Below are 25,488 nucleotides of genomic sequence, written 5' to 3'. Positions count from 1 at the left end.
AACCCCACCAGCACATCAGTGACCAGCAGACAGCCCACCCAGATGCCTTCCTCATCCTGGCCGGGGATTTCAACCACGCCAACCCAAAGAATGTGTTTCCACAACTCTATAAACACATCAACTTCCTAAAACGAGGAAACAATATCCTGGACAATGTTTACACCACACACAAACGTGCCTACAAAGCTCATCTCCTCCCCCATCTTGGAGCCTTAGACCACACCAATGTTATGCCAATGCCAGCATAACAGTGGTTAAAGTAAATTAACCAGCTAAAAGGCTAATTTGCATGTGGCCTGAGGGGTCTACAGAAGCACTCCAGGACTGCTTCTCCACCACAGACTAGAGCATTTTCAGAGAAGCAGCCACCTACAACGGCACTACAGAACTCCAAGAGTACACAGAGTCTGTTACTTCATACATGTGGAAGTGCATGGACGATGTCACGGTCACCAGAAGCATCTCCATTTGGGCCAACGAGAAGATGGGTCTGAGGATGGCCAGGGCTAACCTGTCACGAGGCATCAGGATGGCCAAGAGGGAGTACTCCAGGAGGATTGCTGACCGCTTCAACGACAGCTGAGACACCAGGAACCTCTGGCGAGGGATGCAGACCATAACTGACTACCCTGGTCGTGTCCTGAGAGACTGTGCCGAGGAGCTCACAGATCAATGCCACCACCATCATCCCAGTCCCGAAGAAGTCGTCCCCCTCCAGCTACAACGACTATTCTCCAATCGCACTCACTCCCATCCTCATGAAGTGATTCGAACGGCTAGTCCTGCAATACACCAAGTATGAGCTCCCCCCCGCCCTGGACCCCTTCCAGTTTTCCGGTCATTGTGGACTTCAGGAGAGTGCACACCCAGCATCCACCACTAACCATCAACAGAGCTGCAGTGGAGAGTGTGAGCAGCACCAAGTTCCTTGGTGTGCATATATCTGAAGATCTGTCCTGTAGAAACAATACAGCATCACTGGCCTAAAAGGCGACATGCGCCTGTATTTCCTCCGCAGAATGAGGAGAGCAAGAGCCCCACCACCCATGATGCTCACCTTCTACAGAAGCACCATCAAGAGCATCCTGTCAAGCTGCAAGACCCTGCAGCGCATTGTGAGAGCAGCTGAGAGGATCATTGGTGTCTCTCCCCCCTCCTGGACATTTATAACAAACACATCACCAGCAAGGCCATCAGGAATACTGGTGACCCCACTTACCCATCCCACAGCCTCTTCAGCCTGCTGCCATCAAGGAGGAGACTGCACAGCCTTCAGGTCAGAACCAGCAGGTTAAAGGACAGCTTTTCCCTCCAGGCTGTCAGGAGACTCAACTCCCTCCCTGCCCTAACATCACTCTCATCTCCGCTTGGACCACCTGTGCATTAACTTTGTTGTTTGTTGTTATCCTGTTTATTATTTAATTATTTAATTATTGTTTATTATTTATTTTTATTTTGTTGATTATTTAATTATTATTATCATTATTATTTGTAATGTCTTATTTAATGTCCTTCCATGTTTTACTTCATGTTTTGCATTATGGGTCTGAGAGGACAATTTCATCGATGCTGTATCAGGGCCGGGTCTAGGCAGGGGCAAGAGGGGGCCTGGCACAATGCCCCCTCAAGATTTGTGGCTGCCCCCTCATACATGCCTGTCTAGACCCGGCCCTGTGCTGTATGCCTGGCATGCATGTATATTTGACAATAAAATAACTTGAACTTGAAAAGTATAGGTTGATGCTAATAAATTTCACAGAGTGGAGACAAGTGGTCTCAGTATCTAGCCAGCATCTCATTGAAATACATGAATGTGTCATTGCAAAAATCCTTGTTTGCATTTTTAAATTTATATTAAATCTGAATGTGTATAATTGTAATCTATGACTAAAGGTTAGCAGAAAGAAGTGGAGATTTTCAAACTTCACAAGAGACCTCTGCTAGATGGAGCGATAGAATTTAAAGGCTAGCCAGACTAAGCTATTTAACTCAGACTAGGTGCCTTACGATGCTCAAATTTCAGACAAAAACATTTTTAAAAATACCACTCGCAAAAAGAAAAACTAACCACAGTAGCTTTCCAATAATATTTCACCAGCAGCTTTAAAAAAAAAGATGTCGAAATGTAATGAGACTACAAAAAAGGCTGTTCCTGGCTGTCAAATCAACACTTAACAGGTAATTTTATAATCCTGTCTAGCTATGTACCAAACGCTTTATAAAAAATGATTCATTCTCTTTCCATTTGAAAATCTATCAGAAGCTTTCTGAAGTCACACGATAAAGGTTCTTTATTCTCTTAACATGTGCAAAACATCGCTCCATTCAAAGCCAACAACAACACAACAAAAAGTAAGTAAAAATAATCTGATATATATACAATTTACAATAAACTTTCTCTTAATAATAATAATAATAATGTGTACAGTCATCTAGAATATTCCGCTGAAGTCGTAACATTCACCGCTTGCACAACCCGCCTTATTGAAAACAATTTCTCAGTGAGGTAGAAGTTTCCCTTTGGTCTTCATGGTAACAAAAGTCTGACTAGGTGCTATGTCGGAGATCTAAATCCTTCTTGCCACCGTCGAATGGTTCTTCGTAAACACTTCTGCTTTGCTCCAAGTCCATGACAATCTGATGATTCCAGTCCTCGTCTGGAGCAGTGTACGGATTCTCATGAAGGGACGTTCCGCTGTGTGAGACTGACGGAGGGAGGAATCCAAGGTACTGTTCCTGCTGGGGCCTCCAGGGGGATTTCCCAAATGTTCCTGGAAGAGGTCGGAGACAGTCAGAAAGCACACTGGGAAGGTTTTGTTTTATCAAGGTCACAGAATGATACTATCGATCAAATGGTTGTCCAAAAAACAGTATGTGAGTGTCTTTAGAATTGATTTCTTTAAAAAACTGAAAATGTTTGCTTTTTGGAGTTTGAGGCTTTTATTGAAAAAAAAACAACTGTTTTTTTGTTACACTTACAAACTGATTAATAGCAGGTGTGTGTGTTTATCTGTGTGCAGGTTTAGTATATGCAAATAATTGTGTTTATTTTAAACACTTAATTGCCACTCAATTAAGGAAAGTGTGTACTTGTGAGTGTCATATGTCTGTATGTTTGTGCGTGCGTGAGCAAGAGAAAATTAGCTGCGTCGGTGTAGGCAGACCATACTTATTTCAGGGGTGACTCTTTAGACATACCCATGAAGGAGTTGTAAGACGGAGGGATGCAGTCCTCCGAGCCTTCATTAGGGTAACTCTCTGTGGACGTGCGGCGGTTGGTTTGCCTGTACGTGCCCTTCTGATGCAGACCTCCGTTGGTTAACTGAATTAGCCCTGAGGACGAGCTGAGCTCATAAGGTTCCGACAGGAAGTAGTTATGGGAATCAATGTAAGTGTTGGGTCTCTGGTCGACGCCTGAAAATAGAAAAAATGTTAATCAAGAAGTTTGAGAAACCATCTTAAGTCATGTGGCCCCTGACCTGTGTAGACTTTTGTTGGGTCAGCAGAATACATATTGTCTGTGCACAGCAGGGACCCAATGGGACCTTGATAATGACAAAGTAAAGGATCCAGCGCTGCATCGATGTCCACATTACTTCCTGTATCCATCTGGCAGAGACCTGAAAGGAAAGAGTGTAAGAATCCTGCTACACAGATGGACTATGTTGACGGAGTCAGATTAAGTACCAATACCGTTAATGTCTTTAGCTTGCAGGTAGAAACCACTGATGGAGGATGCCATATACGGGTGAACACTACTGCTCTCAGAGGGAATGTAACCATCTTGCCGGTCTGCTAGTGTGCCCTGAGAGGACAAGTAGCTGGGTATGTCGGTAGGCAGGTTGGTCTCATCTGGAGAAGAAATGTAAGGTGTTTTGAGCTAATACAAACAGTATATCCTTATAACAAAATGTTGTCAAGTGTTTACAAAAACAAAGTGCTCAAATCTATTCTGCTATATTAATTCTACATCTGTTAGTTCAAGATTGACATTTGACCTGTATTTGTGACGCTACAGTCCTCATTGCGTCTCCGCGTGTGGTAGATGATCACCACCCACACCAGCGACGTGCCAACCACACAGCAGACGACTGCGATGATGACAATTCCCACTGTTGTCCACCCATCTTCGTCTGTGCCGGCACCACCGATAATACCAACCCCGATGCCAACCTGCACTCCAGAGTCGCAGTTTGGATTGGGGATGACGGCTAGTCGGATGTTTCCTCTCTCTGTGCCAAGAGCGTTGGACATCTCACAGGTGTACTTCCCGGCATCGGCCTCAGCTGCATCTACTAAGATGAGGAGCTGGTTTGCAGCTGCAAAGAAGTGGCGCTCCGTCACAAACAGTGGGCTGTCGTCCTTCGTCCAGTTTAGCCGGGGTGGAGGGCTGCCTCCAGCGATGCACTGCAGCACAGCAGTTTCCCCCTTTGCTACAGTTCGGTCGATAAGCGGGCGGAGGAAGGAGGGGGTCTCTGTCGTTTAGAAAACAAAACATAAAATGTCTCCTCTGACAATTATAAGCAATATAAAATTAAAGATTCTAACCAAGAACTGTGAGGGTTGCATTTGCGGAAATGGAACCGGCCGAGTTCTGAGCTGTGCAGCTGTAAACACCGATGTCTTCCGTCTTCACATCCACGATGAAAAATACATCGTCCTCTGGCATCACATGCATGCGACGTTCACGGGCAGCAGGGAAGTCGGTACCGCCATCTTTCTGCCAGGCAATCTGAGGTGACGGGTGACCCACGGCAGCACACTCTAGCCTTGCTGTCGCTCCGGCCCGGATACTCAGGTCCATTGGAGTCTTTGTGAAAGTCGGCATCACTGCGAAAGAAAATACAGTTAAAAAAAAGCTTGAATAGAAAGTTAAGAACACTGTTAAAAAAAGACAAAAAACAAAAGTACCTTGCCAAGAAAGATAAAATATTGATAATAACTATTTACATTTGGATTTTAAATATTGATATATTTCACATAAACATTGAAAGATATATTAAAAAAACTCACTGTTGACGGTGAGTCGGGCCTTGGTGGAGTATGAAGAGCCAAAGTGGTTGGAGATGACACACTGGTACTTTCCCTCGCTGGTGAACTGAACTTTATGAAGTTGCAGGGTGGTGGTGTATTCCGTCACCTCTGTCTCACCTGTCGTCCCACTTTGGACACGCAGGTGAGCTTGGTTGTGGATCTCGCCGTCCTTGAGAACCTCATTGTCCTTTTTCCAGGCGAAGGTCATAGGTGAGTCGCTAGAGCTCGCCGCAGAACATATGAAGGTCACGTTGGAGCCCTTTAAAGCCGACTGCGTCTCGGGGTGTACTGTGATCTGAGGTTTTGGAAAGTCCTCTAGAGCAGAGACAAACATTTGTTAGAAACCTGTGTTGGGTAGATTTCCACTCTGCTAAGCCATCTGGGTCAGCTGGCGACCGCTAAAACGTGTTAGTGTTGAATCCATGGCACGACTCACCGCACACAAATTCCTCTGCACTGACAGCAAACAAGCTCCTGCCCTTGAGCAACTGCGGGTGGGCACAGCTGGCGTTGACGCAGGGCAGGAAGGTTTGCTCTGCCACCCAAGCCGGAAGCCATTTCAGCTGGCAGTCGCACAGCAAGCTGGAGGTGTTGAGGCGTCTGAAGGGGGACACGATGTTATCAAACAAGAGCAGATGCAGTATATATGTTGTATGGCATTAACTAGTTATATAGATAACTACAGTTCCAAAAGCAGTTTGTATTCTGATAACTTTGCTAACTTTTCATGCTGAGAGCACATATGCTGACTCACTCACACATGTGATTCATCCATCTTATGAGTCTCAACCAATTCTGCTCTAATCATAGAATCTTTCTGACATGCATAAATCTGCAAATTCATTAATCCAGTTTCTTGCTTGAATATAGATCAACAACAGTAACTTGTAGTCAATGAATTATCTTCAAAGTCTGACCACATCTTAAGGAAAGTGTGACCTCATTAAATAACGTACAGATTTTGTGTCGTAATATGTTGACAAAAGAATTAAAAAAGAGCTTATTGATCTGTAGTAGATGCTACTCACAGCTCCAGCAGGTTCTTCATCTGAGAGAAAGAATTAGCCTGGATGGACATTATGGCGTTGTTGCTCAGATCTCTGCAGGCAAATGAGGATTCAGTCATAGGGGTTTTCACAAGAGTTCCTTGAGCTTCATATTTTGAAGGTAGGTAGGTAGGTAGGTAGGCAGGTAGAACTTTATTGAAATTGTTTTTTTTCCAATTAGCCACAGCAATACAGCAATTATTCATAAAAATAAAAATAAAATAAGAACAAGAACAAAGAGAAATAAAGAGAAAGAAAAAGATGATACAATCTAAGTCTAAAGATAAGATAAAGAACATAGATCAAAGAAAAAAAACAAAGAAAAAGGATACAAAGATTAACATAGAACAGAACATCATGATACTTTTACACCACTCCTGCCCCCAAACTCAGAATTGTACAATCTAATAGCCCGAGGAATGAATGAGTCCTTGAGTCTATTAGTTTGGCATCTGGGAAGGAGCATTTGTGCACTCATTCTGCTTCTCTGCTCACTGATGACAGTGCTCAGCAACTGTCACCAGTGAGTCCAGCTTCATGCCAACCACAGAGCCAGCCTTTCTGATCAACCTGTCCAACCTATTGACACTCCTCTTGGACACATTCCCACCCCATCACACCACAGCATAAAACAGGACACTGGCCACCACAGACTGGTAGAACATGCAGAGGAGCTTCCTGCAGATGTTAAATGATCGGAGCCTCCTCAGAAAGTAAAGTCTACTCTGAACTTTATTATATACATGGTCTGGGTTGCAGGACTAGTCCAGGTACAGTTACTTGATTTGTATTTAGTGCACAAAGTTTTTTTTTTGTTTTAGTTCCATATGATAATTCATAATAGAAAACATTGTAGTGCAATGCTAGTTTTGTATACAGAAAATGTATAAGTAAGTAAGTAATATTTATTTATATAGCGCTTTTCTAGACCAGGGTACAAAGCGCTTAAACAATCAAAACAATACTCAAAAAAGTATATACTTTAAAGATCAAGATAATACTGAGAACAACACAGGAGTTCCAGAAAATCAAGGAAAAGCCTGAACAAATAGAAACGTCTTAAGATGTTTCTTAAAGGAGTCAGTAGACTCCATCAAGCGCAAAGAGAGAGGAAGATTGTTCCAAAGCTTAGGAGCAACAGCCTGAAAAGATTTCTCTCCTCTGGTCCTGAGCCGTGTGCGTGGAACCATAAGTAGATTCTGATCCACAGACCTCAGAGCCCGAGCTGGGGTGTAAGGCTGGATCAGATTAGTGATGTAAGGTGGAGCCTGACAATGAATAGCTCTGAAAGTAAGAACCAGAATTTTAAAGTTGATCCTGAAAGAAACTGGAAGCCTGTGAAGAGTTTTAAGGATTGGAGAAATGTGAGTTCTTCTACTAGAGCGGGTTAGAATTCTTGACAAAATTTAGCAAAAAATCTTCATTTTCATGCAAGAAAGCTGTTTGATTGAAACATTATTTAAATCTCACAAAAACAATGGCAAATGTTCACTGTATTTTTCACTTTACAACTGCTGTCTAGGCTTCAGAAGAATAAAAACTCTGGACAGCAGCTTGCTGTGTTAGATAGACCTGACCGCTTTTAGCTCCAGAGAGGGTAGAGAAGAAACTCTAATAAGAATCAAATGCAGCTGTTGCACACACACATGCTAGTTGCTCATGAAGCTGGAGATTGGACTTAATAGAGAATACTCACAATTGCTGCAATGCATCCAGGCCTGAGAACGACTTCTTGGTGACGGAGCGGATCTGGTTCCCCTGAAGAAACCTGAGCACATCCACTCCAGTCAGCATCATCTCACACATCACTCTCATCAATCTGTTGTTCTTACAGTTTCTTCAGGTTATCCAAAGCAGAGAAGGGGCCGTTCATGTCCTCGATGGTCCAGGAGATTTCGTTACTCTGGATGTCTCTGTTGAAAAAAAAAAAAAACACCTTGTAAAAGAATCCACACCCAAGAAACCGCTGCCATGTTCATAAAAGTTCACGAGAATTAAAAAAAAGTTCCCCATTTAGATTTTTTTTTTTACCGGAAAATAGTTCTTTTTTATTGTTGTTCAGAAATTAACTACTGTCGGATGTTTAAAACGATATATGGGGGCCGGGGGGGTTATATTTGTATTGTGAAAGCTCTAGGGGGGGATATCCCTGTGCACCTAGCCGCAAACCTGCACCAGCTCCAGTTAAAACGGTTAAAAAAAAAGGCAGAATAGGCAAGGCTAATGTTGGGAGCAGGGGGGTGGGTGTGTGTAAAACAAGAGTAACGGGGGAGGCAGGTGGTTGAGGTCGGGGTGAGTTTTTTTTTCAAGTGTGTGGAGAGACCTCAAAACGGTAATCTATTTCACTTCCCTAAAACAAATCAGGCAGGATTTTTCCACTTAGGCGGGGAATTGATACTGAGGTGGGCTCTGGAAATGCGGGGGAAGGGAGATTTAGGGGGGCGACACAGTGGATGCACTGGTCACGGCTGAAGGAAGAGGAAGCACAAGAGGAAATATTTAACTCTTTTAGTCATGATATACAGTAGATGTTTTAAATCACCAGCAACTGGTCACAGACTGGCTTCAGAGTTATGATTGTTTTCAAGATAATAACATTTTGATAAGGTTTTATGTAGCACACTTCATTGTCGATGTGTTCCTTTTAATAACCATTTTAGAGTATCTTAACATTTCTCCACCATTTTAGACTTTTAACTGACAAAAAACATCTTAATATAGTTTATTTGCAATATAATGAAAATACTTTTATAACATAAGGTTGTTAATCGTTTTTTTGTATGAAACGTGAACTCACAGCGTCTGCAGTTTGGAAAGACCTCGGAATGCTCCATCAGCGATGAAACTGACTCGGTTGTTGCCAATGTCAAGTTCATCCAGCAGACTGAGACCGACAAAACTTGACTCTTCCAGTCTGGAGAGATTATTGGAGGAGAGGTTGCTGTGGAATAGAGAATGTTTATTACTTCTGTAACATTTAAACATATTTTCTATACACATTATTGAAATTCTGGAGATTTTATTGACAAAAGGAGGTTATATTCTGACTTCAAAAGAAACATGACTTCAAAATAAACAGAAAGAATATAAGAAAGGAACCCTTGTCTCCATAACATAACTAAAATAAGATTGTTCTTTTTCAAACTATTGCCTATTTCTAGTCACGTCTTTTTTTTTTTAAAGATATGCATTATAAGAATACAACAAAAACACTCCAAATAACTATGAATAATATGAGAAACTTTGACGATAACAATGGATAGAAATACATGTTAGGTGTAAAAGACATTTCACCAGTAAAATAAAATAAAATAAAAACATTATTAAATTATTATGATTTATTATGATTACTATGATTGAATGAATACATTTAATAAATATGTAAAACAAAATTCTAAATGTATTATTTCTGTTTAGAATTCAACTAAATAATATTAGAGTGTGAGAATAAAACAAATAACAATAGCTTGCATTATATACATTTAGATCTTTCTGATCTAGATGGAAAAATTGTATAGCGAATAATTTCCGGATGCCAGTGGGATGAAAACTAATCACTGATCTGGGTGCGTTCCCAACTGACGAGCTGTTTGTTTACTCTCAGGTTTATGTGATAAGGGTGAGAGGAAAACAAGAGGATGAAACAAACAACAAGCTCTTTGTGGATCCATAACAAAGGAAAACCAATCCAGAAATATTCGATTCGGGGACACAGCTTGATGGGTGGCGAAATGCTGACGTTCACAAGTCACTGTGTGCCGTTTAACGAGGGTGCAGACAATTGACAATTATGCTTTCAATCATGGGCATGAATGAGGTTTGTCTTAAGGGTGCTGATGTTTCAGTGCATTAGAGCAGATACGACGAAAAGGGGTTTGTAATTTTTCTGGCAACACTTGACTGTTGGCAGTGTCCGGCCGAGCGTGAGAGACTTTGCTTTGTCTGTGGTGTCGGTTGGCGTCAGGAGGAGGTTCAGTGCGAGGAAGGGCAAGTGGGGGTACCTTAGGACAGGGCAACACACTGAAGTGTTGGGAGTTCAGAGTTTGAATGGAAAGTGAGGACAGAATAACGAGGGGATATGAGGGAGAGATGGGGGAGGGGGACTCACAGCTCGCTCAGTTTCTGGCAGAACTCCCAGGCGTCAGGTCTGATCCTGCTGATGGCGTTGTGGCCAAGGTGGAGCTGCTGTAGAGTCAGCAGACCATAGAGCCAGCCTTTGCTCACCTCGGTTAGGTTGTTGTAGTCCAGCTGCCTGCAGGTCAAGAGGAGACAGAAAAATCAGCACTGGCTCTCACTACGACATTACCTCAAGAGGCAATTCAACCTACAGAACTTCCATGTTGCTCAGGCCCCAGAAGGCTCCATCCATCAGGCGAGTCAGACTGTTTCTCTGCATCCTCAGAGAGCTAAGAGAGTGCAGACCATGGAAGGTGAGACCCTCCACCCTGCGGACCCGGTTCCTACTCAAATCCCTAAACCACAAAAAAATAAAAGTTTAAAGATTTATTTTTTGATGACAATCATAACTCTGGCTACACAAAGGGTCAGAAATGAGATGGCATCAGATACCTTTGCCTTATTTGATTGAGATTTTAGGTTTGAGTGAGTTGGTAAAGTGGCATCACCAATTTCCAAATCTAGAAAATTAAGCAAACAACTCACAAATGCTGGAGGTTGGAGAGCTGGAAGATCTTAGCTGGGATAGAGGACAGTCGGTTGTGGTTAAGCCTCAGAACCAAGAGACTGTTGGACAGATTGGTGAAGCATCCGGTCTCCAACAACGAGATTCGGTTGTTATTGAGGAACCTGAAAAACAAAACCATTCAGTAATTGATCTTGTGTGGGATAAAACTACAGGTGAACAAGCCTCAGAAATCTCTAGTTGTGGAATGGCCACTATGCTGGAATAATGGAGATGTGTTGTGATTGGGCCTTATCTAGTTTTATGCCAGATTGTCAGGTGTAAAATGGTAAATGTTAATTAGCTTTATGAAGATTGCACCATATATCTGGGAGAGATGGTTGACAATAAGACAAAGGTCCTCTGGCTGAGGTTTTCCTCATGAAAATTTGGATAAAAATCTGGTTGAAGAGTCCTGTATAGAGCATTTAATAAAACAATAACCCTCCAGGATCAATCATTGTCAAAAAGTAGGTCTGACAACAACTGCTGCTTGTCAAAAACTCTTGGAAAGGTTCAAGAGTGTGATGCATTATAGTGTCAGACACTTACAGGTTCTTGAGAGATAGACTTGGGAAGGACTTTGCCTTGACGTCCACAATATTGTTGTTGCTGAGGTCCAATGTTTCAAGCATTAGGAAGGGCTGCAGCTGCTCCATGGAGATCCTCGTGATCTTATTGTGTGCACTGAAAATAAAGACGATTTTATTCCAATTATTGACCATAATATTGTGTACTTGGGCAGCTGCATGCAGTGTGTTCACATTACCAGATATACAAACCATAAAGAACAACAATGTGCAAAGCCTACCATCCAGAGAGAGCATTATTCTACCTGTTTGAAAGCAACCTGATCAATTTGCAGCACTTCACGCCTGCTCCAAACAACCTTTTGGTTTAGTGATGTGTTATTCTGTATATAAGGTAATTACGAACAAGGTATTTAAAAAAAAAAAGTAACCTGCCTATTACCAGGCTGATGAATACCATTTGTTTAGTGAAAGCAAGCCCCGGCAGAGGCCAGCAATTTCCTGTGCTGCACGCCTCCTAAATTGCAGTGCAGGGACTGCTTGGTTATAAACAGAGGCTGTACAGTACCCTCTTTGTGTATCCGACTCACACTCCAGAGAGAGTGAAAGGGGGTAGGCAGGAATTCCCTCCACTACATCAGACTACAGGCCTCGTTTTCAGTATTCATCACTTCTGGACCCAGACGCTACACCTTACTGACCAGCGCTGTTCTCCCCAACCAAGGAATGTCTGAAGAACTTTTCCGTGTAGATTCAAAGTGGCGCAGGGTGCCGATGTTTACTTGGTGCACCGACTTAATGGATAGAAAGACTAGTAGAGGCAAGCAATGTTGAAATGCTAAGGAATTAGTTCTTCAAAAAGTTACTTATAGACATACAAGTACAAAACTCTGATATGCATTTTTTGAAACAAAATTGTGTATCCTCACACTTCGTTTAAGTTAGATGAAAAGAGATTAGGTATTTTCGCTCACTTTATTTTGTGATTTGATGTTTAAATCCTTTTCAAAAATCAGTTATTTTTACAAACAAAAATCTGACATATAGTTAATTCCACTGCTAGTCTCAACAAAAAAAAGTCACATTTCATCAGCTTAATTAAAAATATTAATGACATGCATCTCATCTATAAAAATATTAAAATTATTTTATATAAATTAGGTTACATATACAAAACATGTATCAACATTTTTGTTGGATAGAATAAAAAAAAAAGCTGTGTTTTTTAGGTCAGATGATGTGTTCATCAGAACTGAGATGAAAGGAGATAACAAAAGATGAAGCAAAGTTGTTTTGTCTTTCAGGATTTAGTCTGAAACCTTTACTCAACCAACTCTGAAATTGCTGATTGTGCATCCCAAATATGAAAGAGGGAGGCGAGGCCATTGCAAAGGTGATAATTAAAGAATTAAATTCCTTTCTTTCAGGGTGGGATGATGAATAGTTTGTAAAGAAAGAACAAGAAGGAAGTGTTTGAGATACAGAATATCGTGGGATTGAGTTTTTCTAATCTCAATCTCAAATTCTCTTCCACTTGTGAGTGTCAGACGATGCAGCGCTACAACATCAAGATGTCACACCTTTAAAAGTTCCCACAGCGTTTCCCTTTTTGTACCTTTACTATGGAACCTTTTTGCCATTATATCGAAACGATGTAAACAAAGAGAGGAGCAGTCTTGCCAGGCAGCAAGAGTTGTATTCTTCTTCTCAACCTCAATGCTCTTCTGAAAGTCAGTGCATTAGGCAAAAGACTTCTCTGCTTGAGTTGAACCTAGCTCTTTACTATCTGTTCATTAACAGTGGGACACTAGAGGACCCATAGAAACCTTGGAATGACCATCCTTTTGTAATAATTAGTGGTGACATAGTCAGGATAGTTTTGCTATTTTGAAGTTCATTATTTGTATCAAAATATTTGGAAGTGCTGTGAAGGAGAATTCAGGAGCCACAAAAATCGGACTAAGCAGCCCCAAGACTATAGGAAGAGGAAGTTCCTCCGTCAAAAAAAACAAAAGTAAAAACTCATTCTTAACCCTTAAAGAGCTCTTTTGTTCTGACATGTAAAAAGCTCTTTACACACCACAACCCTCAGGTTCTGAAGAAAATGCTACACACCACCTGTGTCTCAGTCTCCATGTTCCACTGACTGAGCCAAGGAAAAAACGGTTGGTCTATTTTCTTCTTAAGGGGGAAAAGACCAGGTATGGAATTGTGAGATGTTCGCTTTAGCAACAACAACGACATGGTATTTTGTTTGTGCTAGTTCCTTCTCTTAAACCTCCTCAATCTTAAAACAAGGACAGTCTGGTACACTGTAGTTACACAGACCTAAATATGTAAGAGCCAATCGATAATAATGCGAACAAGTGACAATTATAGATGTCTCCATGCAAAACAGTACATACATTTTTAAATGCATTCTAAATCCCTATTTATGGGATGCAACAGAGTTTAAACACATCACATTAACGCAGCTAACTTTGGTTTGATCACGGAAAAAATAGTTAAATAATTCATTTTTCTGGTAAAATTTCAAATGGAATTGAAATGTGTGTGTGTGTGTGTGTGTGTGTGTGTGTGTGTGTGTGTGTGTGTGTGTGTGTGTGTGTGTGTGTGTGTGTGTGTGTGTGTGTGTGGGTGTGGGTGTGTGTGTGTGTGTGGTATTTCCTATTGGAAGAAGAACAGAGTTTTGAAGAACCGTCTGACAAATCCCCCCTCCGCGCGGCGCCGGTAATTAAAACCAGGACTGCGTTTGCTCTGGAGACGCCGTGTTGATGGCAACTCGTATCTCGTTCTCACAGTGGATCTGTGTAGCGCTTGGGCGCACTAATAAAATGGTGAAGCATTTTAGCGGAAGAATCACCAGAAACCTATATCGGGGAAGCTCGCACATAAAAATATACTGCCATCTGCTTAAGTTCTTATAAGAAGTTAAAATGAATGTAAATTTGAGAAACATTATAAGCTGCCTGTTCTGGAGCATACAAAATGCAGTGAATCGAGTGCAATAATTATAAAGATTTACATACAACTGTATAAGCGATGTTGAGTACACCTAAAGCTATGTCTGCAATATCTGCTAGCGACACTTTTGTTACTAATGGATTTTCTTTAGTAATTGTGCAATTGGTGAATAACACAAATTTTACTTGTTCAGCAAATTAAATATAAATTATTTAGATTCAGAATTTTTTGAATTTCAGAAATTTGTTTCTAATGTTGTAATCAAATTTCTGAAAGATGTCACGTTCATGACATTTTATGTGTTATGTAACTCATTTTCTTTGACCATTACATAACAGAGTAGTTGGAGAGTGTTTAACAGAGGCAGCTGAGGCAAGTGAAAAATTATTATAGAGTTATGGAATATATGAGTTCAGAAAATAAACTGTTGCGATAACCAGAGATCCAAAATCAATTACAAGCAAGTGAGCATGAAACTTCAAATTAAGTAAGTAAATTAATACAAATATAACATTTTAATTAAAAAACTTTATTTTCTTGATGTCGTTTACGTGTATCTTTGTTTAACTATAAAGGGGACCCTTTATAGTTGATATGTTGCAGCTTCACCACGTTGCAGATTTTTGTTTATATTGCTTCAAATATCCTGGGTTTTCCGCTACAATGCAGGATATGCCTTGTTTAGTCAACACAGTATGCCATTGGCCAACATCCCACATGTGGAATACAGCAGTAGCCTGATGAAACGGCGCCGTCACAAGAGTGGTGAAGCTCTAATGCGCTTTTCAGTGAACGCCATCTATTTTATCGCCATCATTACTGCACAGCAAATTAATCATCATTTAAGTTTCTTTGCAGTAAATTAAAAAATATATATTGTGCCTTTACTTCTCAGATTTTAACCTATTGCTGGTGGTCTTTGAACCCATCACCCAAGTTAAAGAGTTAGTCAATAAATTATCGACTGCCTTCATTTCATCCATACATATTTCCCCCCAAAAACCTGGTAATAATAAAAACATGGAAGATTTACAGTACAAAATTGCAAGGGTTTTTATTCATGCACCCCCTGAAAACCGCACACAGCATCTAATCTGAAATTAAATCTTCGGGTCATTTTTTGAACATTGGGCAGAGGGATTTAGAGATGGTGGGCTTCCCCAGCCCTCTTAAATTCCTGGAAAACTGTTCAATTAATTAAGATGATCATGACTCAATTACTACCAGCTGCTGAGTTATTGCCATTTGTTTTTACTCAGAGCTATGAGGTCAAAGGAGTCAGCGAGAGTTGCCGCTATGTCTGACTGGCTGTTTGAATAAGTGCTATTTGATACGCCAAGGTCTTATTTTCTCCCTTTTGTAACCTCACTGCTTCTTGACGAAAACGTTCCACTGGATCATGGTGGGCGGAATGCTTAAAAAGACGCAAGTCTTGCCAGCTACGTTTTTTTCTCTGTTTTCTTCAGAAAATGTGTCCAAGTGTACTTTTTTGTGCTTAGTCAGCAAAAATCTACTCACAGCCACATAATTGGTCTCTAATTGGTCAACACACAAAAGGAATTTGTCCAAAATGGCCCAGTCATGCAAATAATTAGCTCATTAATGTGCATTAACTAGCATGTGTTACTAGGTTTATAAAAAACATAGATTGATTTGATCACTGTCATTTTGTATACTTTATAACACTTATTTCTGTGTATTGTCAACACACATTGAATTGCTGAAATGATGGTTCCAAATGTTTTTATTGCATTGACCTTTCATTTTTTGTTTATTCATTTCATTCTGTTAACACTTTTGAGACTACCATATTATCTTGTCTGTTATTTTATTATTTCTAAATTGAGTATTATTCTTGTTTTCATATTTGTAATACTTGTTTTAATTGTATCAGAATCATAAACTGTTCTGATTTAATTTAAAAAATATTTTTTAAAAAAGAAAGAATTATTTAAATGAATAAATACGTTTTCTTTTTCTAGCCTTTTATTTGAAGCCATATATATATATATATATATATATATATATATATAGTATTATAAATGTTAGCTGTTATTGTTTTTGTGTTTTTTAATATTTTATTATTCTATACAATGTACTCATATTTCTATAGGTGGAATTTTAGTGATTTAATTTAAAACAAGTATCAAGAATATTTATTTTATTATTTTGAACCTCAGTTATCATGCATCATTGATAAACAAACATTCCGGCCTCTTATTCAAACTTCATACTTTAGAGTAAATTGATGTTTTGGTAAAATCAAAGACATTGTATCCTTTAAAGACTGAACTGTTTTCAAAAACATATTCATCATCTGGAGGTGAAACACATGCTGGACAGCGGTGAGACATGAAACTCCTACAGCTTCAGGAAACAGTCAATTCAGGAAATAATGCGCTTAAAACCTCAGCACTGACACATTCTTTTAAGAGCGCTGAATATTAGTCCTGGGTTTTCCTTGGGGGTCCCGTCAGCTACACTTTTACTAGGAAGGCTTTCAGATAAAATCCAAAGTTGCCCACGCCAAATCAATAGCTGGTGTTCATCTTTGTCCCTCCTGGAATGCTGAGCTTCACATGAGTCCAGACCTTACTGACTTGTCTCCACCCAGAGCAGGATCTCAACTCCAAACCAAGAGTGCATTCTAATCTTGCATCTTCTGATGCAGCAAAAAGCTGATATATCCAATAAGACATCATTATTATTTATTGTTAATAACAATCTCTGGTTTATGGGATTTATTTGAAAGTAAACAGTGTCATGTTGTGTAATATATGAACAAAAATATCATTAATTAAGCATGCCAAAGAACAGTACCATAAACGAAAACAGTGACCATTAAAAGTTGTTGAGTCGAGCAAACCAAGTTTACTCTTGTGATTACCGTCCAAAACCCAAATTTAGCTTCTTCTGACCAAATTGACTTTTTGTAACCGACAATATGTCCAACTTAAAAATAAACCAACTATGGCGGCAGCGACAATACTTTTCTATTCCCGCTAATGGCCTTCAACCATGACTTGTCTGGGTTCTGCTGGCATGACTAGCCCTTTCTTTTGGGAACGGAACCAAAGGAAAGGGATAAGGCTGAACCGCCTTTGCCCACTGGATGGTACAAAAATCAGCAACTTGAGTATGACGTCATTAAAAGGTTTTGCTTACAGTATCATGGTAGTAATATTGGAGGCAGGCGGACCCGGATCTGGTATTTCCTCCAGCTCGTTGTTGTTCAATTTTCTGTTCAGGAAAGAAAAACGGTTAGAGAGGTCAGACAATTGGAAAATGTGTTGTCTACAGCAGGACTTACATTTCATACAGATGTGGTAGGTTGGAAAACAAAGTGCTGTTAAGTGTCTGCAGTTTGTTGTGGCTCAGGTCGCTGCCAGGAAGATGAAAAAGAAATAAATTAATTAATTAATTATATTATTATTATTGCTTGTTTTTTAAAAGGCAAGTAGAAGCAGCCCTGGAAAGTGGAGCTCCATAGCGCTATAAAGCAGTGGTTATTGACGCTGCTGTGCACGATCAACGCCTTGGTGCCAGACACTTTTTTACACCACTAACCCACACCCATCTTCTCCATCCCGCGTACCTCCCTCATCTGGAAATCATCAGGTTTCTCTCAGAGGAGGCCTGAAGCCCAACAATTAGTAATATATTCACAGCAGTGAAGAAAAAAACGAGAGCCTTGCATACATCTAAAACACCCGGATAATATTTGGCCTGTTTTTTGGCCTTACAAGGATGCTAGTATTAGAGATACAGCTGACTGTACACCAGAGCTAATGTGCTATTCTGAGCAAGAGGACAAGGAATACTCAAAAGTGTGGCCCAGTTGGGGTGTTATGTGCGTTGGTGAGGCAGTTTTCTCCCGAGTTGGACACTTTCTGTTGTGAGACCAGTGAAGTCAGTTTTTCAATTGTCTATGTGATGGCAGAGTTGAAGAAAAAGATGCTACTTTGGTGTCTTAACAAGGTGGTGGATCCCTGGAACATGGTGTTTACGTGTAGACAACTCAGCATTGGGTGTCATATGGTAGAAGAGGGGTGTCACACTGGACCGATAAACCCTGAGGAGCTCTGACAACTTTGGCAGGCATCTGCTGAGTCGTGAGGATCTGCAGCCCTGTGTTCTCATAAGAACCTGAAAAGTGAGTGAAAGAGCAACAACAGCACCGCTAAGAGCGACATCACTTTCCAGACGAGTCATTTTGGAGACCAGATGGAGAAAACGGAAGAAACCAACTTAAAAATCTTCAACTTTGTTGCTAAAAACTTCAGAAGTTAATAAATATGTCCATTCATTTCAACCAAAACAAGTGGAAATTCAGAAATAGAAAAAGGTAATTAGCATTAAAATTGCTGCTTGATAACTCAACTTTGTGGTTGGATTCTCAAGGTAGTATGATTATCTGGTGTTGCTTTGACCATTTTAGTAAAAGAAAATTCATTTTTTATTTTTGATAACAAGATTTTGTTTATTGCACCTTGGTAATTTATCGCTATCTCTCCATTAGTATTACAAGCTGATGTGCATTTTTAAATCAATAATTAACTTCAACAGGTAATCAAAAAGTCAGCTTTAGAAATATACACATAGCTTAACAATTTGCAATTAACAGACACATCCAATGTCACGCTTTTGGAAAAGGCTTATCGGACACAGGTGAGGGGAGCCATGGATGACCCTGGTACATGTTGTTTACTAAACCTTCACTTAACTTTTTATGTTTTCACCAATGAGAAAAAAAAATCTGTGCTTCTGTTTTACACTTGTAAACCCTGTTCCAGAAGTATGTGTTACATTTAGAAGTGCATTATATATATAATTTGTTAGAAAATGTAATCATCCAGATTCAATCGTGACAAGATACTTGTGATGTGTGCATTGGGTGGGGTCCACGAGCTTACCCCATACATACTGAAGAGAGTAATCCTCTGTTGAACCCTTCGCACTAGCACAGAACATCTGGACTAAATCTTGCCTTCTTTATTTCAGGTGATACCACTGTGATGCTATTTCGATTAAAGGGAGAAAAGGCAATAATGGATGGAAAATGTGTGCATGTGTGTGTGTAGTGTGTGATTTTTCATATTTGGTTTTGGGATGTGGGGAGCCATTGTAACAAAAAAACATACTTGTTTTTAGTGCATTTTTTAGTTGTGTTTTGAGGCTGATGTTTTCATATTATTACTATGGATTATGGAGAAAAAAAGGGTTTTATTGTTATTATTAAGTTTATTTCATTTTGAACCGTTTACTGAACATTTTGTGTGTGGTTTTCTTTGCTACTCTGGACGGGTTGACTGTGAAAAATGGAACTAGGGACAAGTAAAGAGCAGTTCCGAATCTGAAAATATGACGCTTGTGTCTGTCCTTGGCCTGATTCAGCTGTCTTTCTGCCAACAAACCCCTCAGATATTTGTGGTTCCTCTCCTCCCCCCATCATCCCAGTTTGTTTCTTACTAATCCCTCATGCTTCTTCTTAATCAGGACCATTGCTGACTCCACTCAGCAGAAATAATGGGGGGTGGAAAACAAAGAGTCAGCCTGGTTCCAAGGTTTTAAGACGTACTGGAGAGACACTTGTAAATAAGCATGCCAGAGTGAAAATATTTCCCCCCCAATGTAGGACTCCTTCTCCTCCAGATGGATTGTTCTCTCGTACAGAAAACGTACAAAAGAATATGCATGCGCCTAACATAGAAAAAAAACGTTTTGTGAAGAATGAAATACCCCCCAAAAAATGTTGTTTTTACGAACTTTCTTTCTGCTTAATAAGTAATAAGTAAGTACGTAAGACATTTTTATTTGTAAAGCGCCAAAAGCAATGAGTCCAGATTAATGATGAGATCATTTAAGGTTATTGTGTATTGGCATTTTAACAAAAACTTTTCAACTTTTTTCAATAACTTAACTTAAACATAAAACGTAAAAAAAAAACATCAAACGAGCATTTCATATGAACATTTGTAAGATAAAAATGCCATTTCTTCTGTGTGATAAATTGAACTTACAGTTGTACGGTCCATTCTGGGAAAGAGCGTGGGATCGGGGTTCTCTTCAGCCGACTACAGTCCACCAGATCCCCAGAACATGAACACGGAGGCGGACACGTCCTTACCTCGGCAGCCGACCCACGCCGAACTCCCCACAACACCCCAAAAAGTACGACGAACCGCGCAAAAATTTGAACTTTGTTGGAGAGAAACATTCCTCCAAGGAACTGCACACACATGTGCTATTAAAATGTTTTTGAAAAAAAAGTACTTCCAACACAGATTGCCGAGAAGAAAAACAAATCTAAAGATGAAATCCTTAAATCCACTCTGGTGGAGCGTTGCAGCTCCTGGTCGGACAGGAAAAAGTCAAAAAGGGGTTTAAAACAGATTTCCATTCCTGTAAAGAAACTTCTCTCTGCTGCTGTTGTTGGGGAACTTGTGCTGGTTCGGATCCCCACGGGGCAGCGTGAGACCACAACAGAGGTATGCGAGGGCAGGGCAACAAGGCATGATGGGAAAAGAAGTCTATGCGCTTTGTAGTCAAAACCAACGGGATCGAGGTTTTTTAATCTAGGTAAGGGTTCTAGTACTTTAAACGGACTTTTAAATGATTAACAATAAAACAACATTCGTTAATTCTGAAACCATTTAGACGTCGAACCAGTTAAGTAACATTGTACTTTGTTGCATTATTTAAGAAGGAAAACCATAGACATAGGAGGAATGCTGTGTTTACACTATAAAAGTGATCATAAATCGCTCATTTGTTGAGCTTTTTTCACGTGGTTGGTTTTTCAGACCTCAGACCAGCTAGACAGACATTATTAGAAGGAATATTTTACTATAAAAAACATTTTGTGGTGATAGATGAAACAAATATGAAAGGTATGCTGAGGACAATTTCTCAATGAAATATTCTATTGAGAACATGTGGGATACAATTATGATTAGGATCACTGCAATGTAATAAGAGTACAATGACAAATGACAGTTTATTGTTGATACTACGTCATACATTTTAAAATAAAACCCTCTTAGAAATGACAGAAGTTACCCCTTCTGATGCAACTGGACTTGGGACAACAGATTTACAAAGACAATTTATTTAAAAAGATCTAAACATTGAAAATAATCAATAATAGCTATTTACAACCTTACAAAACTAAAACCCCTTAAAGAGAACTGTTTGGCTTTTTTTTTCTTGTGCTGTTGCTCTGATATTTGAGTGATAAATGTTCTGCAATTTTATGCAGCCTAATTTTGAGGAATATGTTTAAGTAGGTCCGAATGGTGGTTGTCAATGCCAAATTGTGTCTCTTCCGTATGTTCCCCAAGCAAAAATACATCATCCGTACCAATCTCCTCACAGACCACATGCATAACCACAGTGGGAGCTAAGGGGAACTGGCGAATCACCCGCTCTGCTGTTCGCAACAAATCCTGCTACGTAGACCAGCGCATTGTCCACAATCCCACCAAAATGTGTGGGAAAGTAGCTGTGGTCACACATAAGAGCTGAAAAGTTAAAAAATGGGGAAGGTAATTCTTCTGCAGTTTCGGGAGAGGACTTCTCGACAGCAGATAGACACACTAAAAACACTGCATGCAGGAGAAATTTAGGTATGACGATTTGAACGGACCAAACCATTTGACAAACAGTCCAGAATTCTGCTAATAATTGTATTTTAAGATTAAGACGTACCTCTTTCCCTGCAGTTCTTGATGCGCAGCTGCCTCTGATGACACTGTACAAAGATGGCGGCGCTTTATACACATCCGTCTGCAGTTGATGCGGTGTCTATTATATATGTCTATGAGGAAAATTTCTAACTGAACAACTTCTCCTTCCTGTTAAATTGGCAGGCAAAGTTTAAGATAATTCTGGTACAATAATGGAGCCCTTGAGAGAAAATGAGAGAATGAAATGATTCAAAATGTCTACATTTTAAATATAATTGTTGTTATATATATATAAATATGATAAAACTGAAAAGGTCTCAAGAAGGCAAAACAAATGATGTGTCTGTGTTTTCTGTCTTTTCTCAGTTTTCCCAGTTTCCTCAAATGCTTCCTCTTGAACTGCAGGTACTGAAGGTATCAGAGCTTAAATATTTATGAGATCGGCAATAATCGTTGCCCTTTGATCTCTTCATCGTGTCATGGCCATGGTGTGAAAGGACAGATGATCAGCGGTCGATTGTTCACCTGCCACACCTTTACTAGCTGTAAGACTCTCTTGCTTATATGCAAACTAACTCAAATCTGTCAAAGATGTAAAACATTGAACTTCAATTTGTAAATGCCTGTCTACTCCACTTAAGAAGGATCAGTACATTGAAGTGAGTTGAAGCAGAACATATTGAGTTATCCTCTGTCATTTGGTGGTGACTAAAGTGTTGTTTTTTATCAAACATAAACTACACATTTCGTTTTTTTCCACTTTCCTCACAAGCCAACACACACACACTCTCACATTTTTCCAGAACATATGTATTTTTATGTTTTAAGAAATTCACACTTCTAAATAAAATAATAATTAAAGCTACATTTGAACAGTGGCGGGCCGTCAGGGCAAGCAAGGCCTTCTCTGCTGGCCTAAACATAATCAGAAAATAAATTTAATTTTTTAATAAAAAATAGATAAATAAAAAAAAGTTTAATTTTAATTTTATTTTTATTTTTATTTTTATTTTTTTTCTCATAAATATGTATTAAATTATTCCTCATAGTCTTTTCTCTTCATTTAATTTCTTTCCTCTTGCTTGCACTGCTTATAGGATTGTACGTTCATGTGAGAGCTTTCATCCAATCATATTTGAGCTGTCACGTGTTGCCAGAAGAAATCTAGGAGTGATGCAGAGTGTGTGTGTTGTGGCCATGGAAACCACACAGACTGTAGTGGGAGTGATATTTTGATATAATGCACTGATGTTCATTTGATGATAAACATCTAATTGACCTATAACAGTACACGGTCAGATCCCTGTGGTGTATAAAGAACCTTAAAGTAGTTATTGAGAGGTGGATTCATTCAAATGTGTGCCACTGAAGGCATATGGGTGAAATGCACGGCCTGCCACTGCATTTGAATGACTTCTTAGCCATATGGAATCTTAATTACTTTTGATGATGATAACACATTTTATTTTTTAGAGTTTTTAGTGATTTAAAAAAAAAAAATTGACTTAAAAAATTAAATACATTAAAGAAATCTCATTAAACGAAATTTCAATTGACAGGTTATTAAGATTCCATAATTTCATCTTCCCTAATAATATTTAGTTTGTATTAAATGAAATGCCAATTATACGTGCTTTATGATTGATCACTTTTACCAATTTTTGATGCGATCCAAAGTTAATACTATTATGTTTTTAAATAATTCAGTCTCCTAAACTTAAACGCTTTTGCTATCTTCTAAAGAGACAATTGTATTGTTGTCAACTATTTTATTTAGCTACAAATCAAAAGGTTAAAATGATTTGCTTTTCAAAATGCTGGTTATTTATGACCCAGTATATCTTTGAAGCTAACTTAACTAGCTAGCTAGCGACCAAATCTCTAACTCCCTTGTGCCCGTACTAGAATAACAGATTCCTCCTGATAAATTAAACCAACATAGATGCAATAGATTTTAAAGAGTACACAAGTCTCTGCGGGAACATAAAAACTAAAACAGGAGTTCTTTGCTGGAATCTGGGACAACACCTCAGGATTGGAGCACTTTTGCTAGTGGGAGTGATTGATCAGCTCCCTGGAGACTCCAGCAGATGATTGCTTCCTCATGGCTGTCGTTTCTGGGAAGGAAAGCAACATCCAAACCCCCCACCAGACTTTTCTCGAACATCTTTTACTTAAGTTGTGTTCAGGTGGTTTAGGCTGTCAAGTGACGGCGCCAGAAGATGACTGTCTTGTTTAAGCGCACTAGTGGTTTGATAACGTTGAGAGTCTAGCACACGTTCACTCACTGTGTACGAAATACACTGAAAACAACTGAGTGCCAGAAAATTCAGACCTTGTGAAACTTGTAACACGACCATATAGATAATTGCAGTAAGCAGCTGAGAAAAAGTGAAAACAGCATATTAAATATGGAATATGTCTAAAAATTACATAGAATTATGAAATGTTTACGTTTTTATACAAACATAGAGCTTCTCACCTTTTCCCTAAGATCAACATATTGAGGACTAACCCTGATGGATTTGATCATTTTTTACCTAATATTATTTAAATGGTGTCACAGGAACATGAGAAAGTCCTAGCTACTAGAAGCGGGGGACACTCTGAAGTGGCGACCTGGCCAGAGTTGGTTATACAGTAGAAAGACAACCACAGATACACAATCAGAATTTCGAGTCACCAATTAACCAATTTTTTGGAATGTGGAATGTGGAAAGGGGATCACATAAACATTAGATGAACATGAAAACAACAGTGCAACAAATGAAGTTGTAAAGTCAAAATGTCTACCTTTTTCCCCCCAATTTTATCTAACTAACTCAGTTAACGGCTTTGTAGCACAATCATATTCACACGAGCGTCACCATCAGCCTTCTCCGTGTCATCACTCACAATCCTGGTAAAATACATCATCTTCTACTGATTTGTTTAGCCGCAGTGGCGCCAGCAAGATAGATGTTTGGCTCCACTCATATATACCGATCACCCCAGCAGACAGTTCAGGGAATGCCGAGCAGTCAGTCATACTGTACAGATAGACTTAGACTTTCTTTCATCCAATCTATTGTGTCCAGTGGCCATGGTCCATACATAATACTCAGAATAGAATAGATTCTCAAAAATGCAGAAAGTCGACCTTTATGGAGTGAGATTACTGCCACCGGTTTGAGTGAGTGTGTATTGGTTGTTATACCCTTTTTTTGGCGCAAAACCACTCTGCTGCGCGCTCAACCAGTCATATGCGTGTATTCAATGAAGGGGGCGCGTATGACATGTTGAACGCACGCGCATGACTGGTTGAGCGCGTGCGTATGACTATGCAATAGGTGTTTATAGCAGTATTTAGGGATAAAAAATCCCAAATATTCTTCACAAAGTGAATAAAAATGGCAGAGAAGTATTTTTACATTGTTTCTATATATATGTTTTTACACAATTTAAAGGTTTCAAAAACTACTTTTGGGGGTCTTGTGTTAGGGTAATGAGTGTTGGATTATATTGTTTGTTTCCTGAAAGAAAAACATATTTGATAAGCTTCTTTGTAG

The 25,488-nt window shown here is 39.5% G+C and overlaps 1 protein-coding gene across 2 annotated transcripts; it reads right to left on the bottom strand.

Moving 5' to 3' along the window:
• Positions 1–2,264: 2,264 nt before the first annotated feature.
• Positions 2,265–20,726, bottom strand: lrig3 (leucine-rich repeats and immunoglobulin-like domains 3). Of its 2 annotated transcripts, XM_087788001.1 has the most exons (19): positions 20,276–20,726; positions 17,566–17,637; positions 17,421–17,495; positions 11,314–11,448; positions 10,743–10,886; positions 10,409–10,552; positions 10,189–10,332; positions 8,878–9,021; positions 7,913–7,993; positions 7,777–7,848; positions 6,063–6,134; positions 5,471–5,634; positions 5,014–5,349; positions 4,549–4,830; positions 3,999–4,475; positions 3,694–3,852; positions 3,480–3,620; positions 3,199–3,414; positions 2,265–2,771 (listed from the first exon to the last, which is right to left on the bottom strand). In XM_087788001.1, exons 1-19 carry the CDS (start codon positions 20,494–20,496, stop codon positions 2,548–2,550), a joined length of 3,303 nt encoding a protein of 1,100 aa, XP_087644127.1. In that variant the 5' UTR covers positions 20,497–20,726; the 3' UTR covers positions 2,265–2,547. The 2 variants fall into 2 exon arrangements, with proteins under 2 accessions (XP_087644127.1, XP_087644128.1); XM_087788002.1 differs by lacking the exon at positions 17,566–17,637.
• Positions 20,727–25,488: the final 4,762 nt, after the last annotated feature.

This window comes from Callionymus lyra, chromosome 3 (genome assembly GCF_982586985.1).
Source record: "Callionymus lyra chromosome 3, fCalLyr1.hap1.1, whole genome shotgun sequence".
Classification (NCBI taxonomy): Eukaryota; Metazoa; Chordata; class Actinopteri; order Syngnathiformes; family Callionymidae; genus Callionymus; species Callionymus lyra.
Note: the sequence above shows the minus strand (reverse complement) of the source record. Positions and strands in the feature narration are given on the sequence as shown.